Raw genomic sequence first — 7187 nt, 5'->3', positions numbered from 1 at the left:
TTTGGTGTTTTTGTGTTTTTTGCAGCCGCAGCAGCAGCAGCAGCAGCAGCAGCAGCCGGAGCCCCTCGCGCCGTCGCCGACCCCCCAAACCCAACCCCAAACCCCCCAAAACGGGGGCGTCGCCCCCGCGGAGCCGCCGCCCGTGAGGAGCCCCTCCCCCAAACCCTCCTCCTCCCCTCCCCCTCCCCAACACTCCCCCACCCCTCCTCCCCCTCCCCTCAAACGCCCCCCAGTCGCCACCAGTGCCACCAGTAGCACCCCCAGGGCCTCCTCCTCCCGCCGCTCCCGCTCCCGTTCCCGCTCCCGCTCCCGCTCCCGCCGCCCCCGCGGCCCCCGCGGCTCCTCCTCCCGCCGCCATCGCTCCCGATCCCGGCCCCGCTCCCGACCCCGATCCCGCGCCCGGCGCCGCTCCCGCTCCCGCACCCCGCTCTGGACACCCAACGCCACCTCCCCCCTGCGCTGGCCCGTGGCCGGGGTCACCCCCTTGGTGGCCGCCACCGCCGCGACCTCGGTGGCCACCGCCAGCGCGGCCACCAGGTCGCGGTCCCGCTCCACCACCCGCCGGCGCCGCTCCCGCTCCCGATCCCGCAGATCCCGGCGATGGGGACGGTCGCGATCCCGATCCCGATCCCGGCGCCGATCCCGGTCAACGATCCGCCGATCCCGGTCGCCCATCCGGAGATCCCGGTCCCGGCGTCGTTCCCGCTCCCCCATCCGGAGATCCCGGTCCCCAATCCGGAGATCCCGGTCCCCGATCCGGAGATCCCGATCCCGCCGCAGATCCCGATCCCGGCGCCGCTCCCGCTCCACCCTGCGCCGATCCCGGTCTCCCTTACGCCGCTCCCGGTCCCCCCTGCGCCGTTCCCGTTCCCGGCGCCGCTCCCGCTCCCTGTCCCCGTCCCCCGACCGACGTCACCGGCGCGGCCGCACCGGGACCCGCCGGAGCCGCTCGGAATCTTCCGGAAAATCCCCCCGGGGTCGAGGAGGGGGAGGTGGGGGAGGGACCCGCCGCAGCCGCTCCCTGTCCTCGCCCCTCCCTCCCAAAAAACGGGCGCGGCCCCGTTCCCGATCCCCGTCCCGGCCCCGCCGGAGACACCCCAGCGACAGCCCCTCCCCCACCCCCGCCCGAGGCTCCTCCCCCACCCCCCCGCCCCCGCCCCTCCTCCTCAACAGGTTGGCCACGCCCACCCCCGCCGAGGCCACGCCCGCGCCGCTGATGGCCACGCCCACCCCGGCCACGCCCGCCCGGCCCAAGTGGGTGCCCTTGGCCGAGCTGCACCCGGCGGCCCCGCAGCCCCCCAAGGGAACCCCCGGGACCCCCAAGTGGGTCCCTATAGGGGGAGGGGCCCAGCAGCAGCAGCAGCCCCTCCCCCCGCAGCCGGCCCCGCCCGGCACCGAGGGGGGGACCCCAAAAATGGCCACCGAGGGGGCACCCGGGGTGGCCAAACCCCCCCCAGAAGGGAATTTGGGGACCCCCGGGGTGGCCAAACCCCCCCCCAGAAGGGACCTTGGGGACCCCCGGGGTCACCAAACCCACCCAGGAGGGGACCTTGGGGACCCCCAGTGTCACCACCCCCAAATCGGCCTCGGAGGGGACGGGGGGGACCCCAAGTGTCGCCCCCAGTGTCACCAGTTCCAGTGTGACCCCCCCAGTGACCCCCAAGTTGGTGCCACCCGAGGAGAAGCCGCCGGTGGCCGAAGGGGCCACCAAAGTGTCCCCGGGGCCACCCCCTGAGCCCCCAAAGGGTGACGCCAAACTGGGGGTCAACGGCGCCAAACTGGGAGCCAACGAGGGCAAACTGGGAGCCAACGAGGGCAAACTGGGAGTCAATGAGGGCAAACTGGGTGGTGGTGATGCCAAACTGGGCGCTGGGGACACCAAATTGGGAACTGGTGACGTTAAACTGGGAACTGGGGACACCAAACTGGGACCTGGGGACGTCAAACTGGGAACTGGTGATGTCAAACTGGGTGCTGGTGACCCCAAACTGGGCGCTGGGGACATCAAAGTGGTCTCTGGGGACCCCAAATCTCTGCTGTCCCCCCCCCATGGGGTCTCCCCCAAAACCTCATCCCCCCCTGCCCCCAAGGTGGAGGTGACCCCCCCCTCCCTCCCCAAGGCCACGCCCCCGACCCCCAATGTCCCCAACCCCCCCAACGTCGCCCCCAAACCCTCCCCCGCGGCCACCAGAGCGTCCCCCCGGGCCACCCCTCCCCCCCCGCCCCCGGGGTTGCCCCGGGCTCTTTCTCGGGGTCCCGGGGGCACTTTGGGGTCCCTCCTTCCCGCCGCCCGCCTCAGCCTCCCCTCGTCCCCCGTGGCGGCCTCGGCGCTGCCGCCGCTGCTGCCCCCGCCACGGCTGGGCCACGGCAACCGGGGGGCAACCACGGGGGGGTTCGGGGTGGCCCCCAGGGCAGGGGGGGTGGCCGGGGGGGTGATGGACAGCAGGGGGGCACCCAGAGGGGTTGGGGTTAGTGGGGGCACCGGTATCACCGTGGGGGCCACCAGTATCACCAGTGGCGCTGTGGGGGCTACCGGTGCTGCTATGGGGGCTACCGGTGCCACCAGTATCACCAGTGGCGCTGTGGGGGCTACCGGTGTTGCTATGGGGGCTACCAGTGCCACCAGTATCACCAGTGGCACTATGGGGGCTACTGGTGTCACCATGGGGGCTACCAGTGTAGCCATGGGGGCTACCGGTGCCACCAGTATCACCAGTGGCACTATGGGGGCCACCAGTGCTGCCATGGGGGCTACCAGTGTTGCCGTGGGGGCCACCAGTGCCACCCATGTCACCAGTGGCACCAGTGTCACCGTGGGGGCCACCAGTGTCGCCATGGGGGCCACCAGTGCCACCACTATCACCAGTGGCACTATAGGGGCCACCAGTGCCACCCATGTGACCGGTAGCACCCATGTCACAACGGGGGCCACCAGTGCTGCCATGGGGGCCACCGGGGCCACCCATGTCACCAGTGGCACCAGTGTCTCTATGGGGGCCACCCATGCCACTGTGGGGGCCACCAGTGCCACCATGGGGGCCACCAGTGCCACCCATGCCACCGTGGGGGCCACCCAGGTCACCGTGGGGGCCACCAGTGTCACCCCGAAGGCCGCCGGTGTCACCGTGGCCACCGCCCTGGACAACAAGGCCACCAGTGCCCTGGACAACAAGGGTCCCAGTGGCACCATTAAGGCCACGCCTGCAGACACCAGTGTCCCCCCCAAGGCCACCAGTGTCATCTCTGGGGTCACCAGTATGGACAGCAGGGCCACCAGTGTGACCAGTGTGGCCACCAGTGTGACCAGCATGGACAACAGGGCCACCAGTATGACCAGTACGGACAGCAGGGCCACCGGGGCCACTGGTGTGGCCACCAGTGTGACCAGCATGGACAACAGGGCCACCAGTGCCACCAGTGTGACCAGTGCAGAGAACAAGGTCAGCGGTGTCACCGTTGTCACCAGTGTCACCCCCAAGGCCACCAGTGTCCTCTCAGGGGCCACCAGTGTCACCAGTGTCGCCCCCAAGGCCGGCGGGGTCACCGTGGGAGCCACCAGTGTCACCAGTGTCCTCCCAGGAGCCGCCACCGTCCTCCCAGTAGCCACCAGTGTCCTCCCAGTAGCCACCGGTGTCACCACAGGAGCCACAAACGTCACCCCCAAGGCCACCAGTGTCCTCCCAGGAGCCACCAGTGTCCTCCCAGGAGCCACCAGTGTCCCCAGTGTCCTCCCAGGAGCCACCAGTGTCACCCCCAAGGCCACCAGTGTCCTCCCAGGAGCCGCCACCGTCCTCCCAGTAGCCACCAGCGTCGCCGTGGGAGCCACCAGTGTCACCCCAGGAGCCACCAGTGTCCTGTCAGGGGCCACCAGTGCCACCACAGCGGCCACCAGTGTCACCACAGGAGCCACTAAGGCCACCACCATCCTCCCAGTAGCCACCAGTGTCGCCGCGGGAGCCGCCACCGTCCTCCCAGTGGCCACCGGTGTCACCCCCAAGGCCACCAGTTTGCTCCCAGGAGCCACCAGTGTCCTCTCAGGAGCCACCAGTGTCACCACAGGAGCCACCAAGGCCACCAGTGTCACCGTGGGAGCCACCAGCGTCACCAGCGTCCTCCCAGTCGCCACCAGTGCCCTCCCAGTAGCCCCCAGGGCCACCCCCGGTGTGATCGTGGGGTCCCCCCGGGGTGTCCCCGCGGGCGTGAGCCCCCTGGGCGCGGCCATCCTGCGCGCCAGCGCTGACGCCACCGCCAAGGCCACCGCCATGGCCACCATGGCCGCCCCACGGGCCACCAGTATCACCAGTAACACCAGTAACGGCAGCAACGGCAGCAACGTCAGCGTCATCGCCACTAAGGCCGCCGGCGCTCCCAGTATGGCTCCCAGTATGGCTCCCAGTATGACCAGTGCCCTTGCCAGGGGTGTCACCGGTATCACCAGTGCTCCCAGTGTGCCCCGGGTCGCCGGCGTGACCAGTGTGACCAGTATGACCAGTGGGAGCAGTGGGACCAGTGTGGCCGGTTCTGGGGGTGTCACCGGTGTCCCCAGTGCCACCAGTGCCACCAGTATGACCAGTGTGAGCGGCCCTGCGGTTCCCAGTGTCACCAGTGCCACCAGTGCTCTGAGGGCTTCTGGTGTCACCAGTATGACCAGTGTCACCAGTGCTGCTGTTCCCAGTGCGACCAGTATGACCAGTGTGAGCAGCCCTGCAGTTCCCAGTGTCACCAGCGCCACCAGTATGACCAGTGTGAGCAGCCCTGCGATTCCCAGTGCGACCAGTATGACCAGTCCTGCTGTTTCCAGTGTCACCAGTGCGCCCAGCATGACCAGTGCTGCGGTTCCCAGTATGACCAGTGTGAGCAGCCCTGCTGTTCCCAGTATCACCAGTGCTCCCAGCATGACCAGCGTCACCAGTGCTGCCGCTCCCAGTGTCACCAGTGCGACCAGTGTCACCAGTGCTGCTGCTCCCAGCGCAACCAGTCTCACCAGTTCTGCAGCTCCCAGTGTCACCAGTGCGACCAGTATCACCAGTGCTGCTGTTCCCAGTGTCACCAGTGTCACCAGTGCTGCTGTTCCCAGCGTCACCAGTGCGACCAGTGCCGCCAGTTCTGCGTCTCCCGGCGTCACCAGTACGACCAGTGCCACCAGTGCTGCTTCTCCCAGTGTCCCCAGTGCTGCTGTTCCCAGTGCTCCCAGTGTCGCCGAGGGCGCGGTTGCCGTGGACACCGGCGCTCCCAGTGCTCCCAGTGCTCCCAGTGAGGCCCCCAAGAGCTCTTCGTCCTCGTCCTCGTCATCCTCGTCCTCCTCCTCTTCCTCGTCCTCCTCGTCCGACTCCGACTCCGACTCCAGTTCCAGCTCCTCCGAGTCGGCCCCGCCCTCGCCGGCCCCGCCCACCGGGTAAGGCCACGCCCCCCCTTTAGCCCCGCCCTCATCGGTTGAACCCCCCCAACCCCACCCTTAACCCCCTTTAGCCCCGCCCGCAGCAGGCGTGGCCACGCCCACCGAGCGAGGCCACGCCCACCCGCTGCGGATGAAACCCCGCCCATGAGATGTGGCCACGCCCCCGTTGGCGTGTCGGTCCTGATTGGGTGAGACCCCCCTCCTTTGGCCACGCCCACAAGGTAGAACACGCCCCCGTCGCACTTTGGCCACGCCCACATTGGCTCAGGCCACGCCCACAGGGAATGAGGCTACACCCGCTTTTACACTTGGCCACGCCCACGTTGGCTTAGACCACGCCCCGTCCTTCTAAGAGGCCACGCCCACAGAGAAATGAGGCCACACCCCTGTCCCGCCTGGCCCCGCCCACATCGGTGTAGGCCCCACCCCGTTATGTGAGGCTCCTCCCACCACAAGGCCCCGCCCCCTGCACGGATCACACCAGGGGAGGCCCCTCCCATTCCTGGGCCCTGGCCACGCCCCCACCACCATGGCCACGCCCCCAAAGGGTCCCTTTGGTGGGGTCCCCGTGTCCCCAAGGCCACGCCCACCCCTGTCCCGTGTCCCCAAGGGTCCCAGTGTTGGGGTCATCGTGTCCCCAAGGTCCCGCCCACTCCTGCTCCGTGTCCCCAAATGTCCCTTTAGTGGGGTCCCCGTGTCCCCAAGGGTCCCCCCCTCAGGGTCCCACATCCTGGGGTGTCCCCCACCCCTGTCCCGTGTCCCCAAAGGGTCCCGGTATTGGGGTCCCCGTGTCCCCAAGGCCCCGCCCACCCCTGTCCTGTGTCCCCAAGGGTCCCAGTGTTGGGGTCCCTGTGTCCCCAAGGCCCCGCCCACTCCCATCCCATGTCCCCAAGGCCCCGCCCACCCCTGTCCCACATCCCCAGGGGTCCCCAGTGTTGGGGTCCCTGTGTCCTCAAGGCCCCGCCCAACCCTGCCCTGTGTCCCCAAGGGTCCCCAATCAGGGTCCCACATCCCTGGGTGTCCCCCACTCACATCCCACGTCCCCAAGGGTCCCAGTGTTGGGGTCCCCGTGTCCCCAAGGGTCCCCCCATCAGGGTCCCATATCCCCGGGGTGTCACCCACCCCTGTCCCATGTCCCCAAGGGTCCTCCCCTCAGGGTCCAACATGCCCGGGGTGCCCCCCACCCCTGTCCCACGTCCCCAAGGTGTCACCCACTTACATCCCACGTCCCCAAGGGTCCCCCCCTCAGGGTCCCAGATCCCTGGGGTGCCCCCCACCCTTGTCCCACATCCCCAAGGTGTCACCCACTTACATCCCATGTCCCCAAGGGGTCCCAGTGTTGGGGTCCCCGTGTCCCCAAGGGTCCCCCCCTCAGGGTCCCACATCCCCGGGGTGTCACCCACTCACATCCTGTGTCCACAAGGGTCCCCTACTCATGTCCCCAGGGTGTCCCCCACCCCTGTCCCACGTCCCCAAAGGGTCCCCCCATCAGGGTCCCACATCCCTGGGGTGTCACCCACCCCTGTCCCGTGTCCTCAAAGGGTCCCGGCGTTGGGGTCCCCGTGTCCCCAAGGCCCCGCCCACCCCTGTCCCATGTCCCCAAGGGTTCTCTACTCGTGTCCCTAGGGGTGTCACCCACTTACATCCCACGTCCCCAAGGGTCCCCCCATCAGGGTCCCACATCCCTGGGTGTCCCCCACCCTTGTCCCACATCCCCAAGGTGTCACCCACTTACATCCCACGTCCCCAAGGGGTCCCAGTGTTGGGGTCCCCGTGTCCCCAAGGGTCC

The 7187-nt window shown here is 69.1% G+C and overlaps 1 protein-coding gene across 1 annotated transcript; it reads left to right on the top strand.

Moving 5' to 3' along the window:
* Positions 1–3257: 3257 nt before the first annotated feature.
* LOC113962191 (uncharacterized protein DDB_G0271670-like) lies at positions 3258–5400 on the top strand. The gene is made up of 4 exons (XM_027672987.1): positions 3258–3440; positions 3531–3904; positions 3977–4617; positions 4879–5400. The coding sequence occupies exons 1-4, from the start codon at positions 3258–3260 to the stop codon at positions 5397–5399; spliced, it is 1719 nt and encodes a 572-aa protein (XP_027528788.1). The 3' UTR covers position 5400.
* The last annotated feature ends 1787 nt before the right edge of the window (positions 5401–7187 follow it).

This window comes from Neopelma chrysocephalum, unplaced genomic scaffold, assembly GCF_003984885.1.
Source record: "Neopelma chrysocephalum unplaced genomic scaffold, ASM398488v2 Primary Assembly neopelma1_119842, whole genome shotgun sequence".
NCBI classification, from domain to species: Eukaryota; Metazoa; Chordata; class Aves; order Passeriformes; family Pipridae; genus Neopelma; species Neopelma chrysocephalum.
The sequence above is the reverse complement of the archived record's forward strand: the minus strand, read 5'-3'. Positions and strand labels throughout refer to the sequence as shown.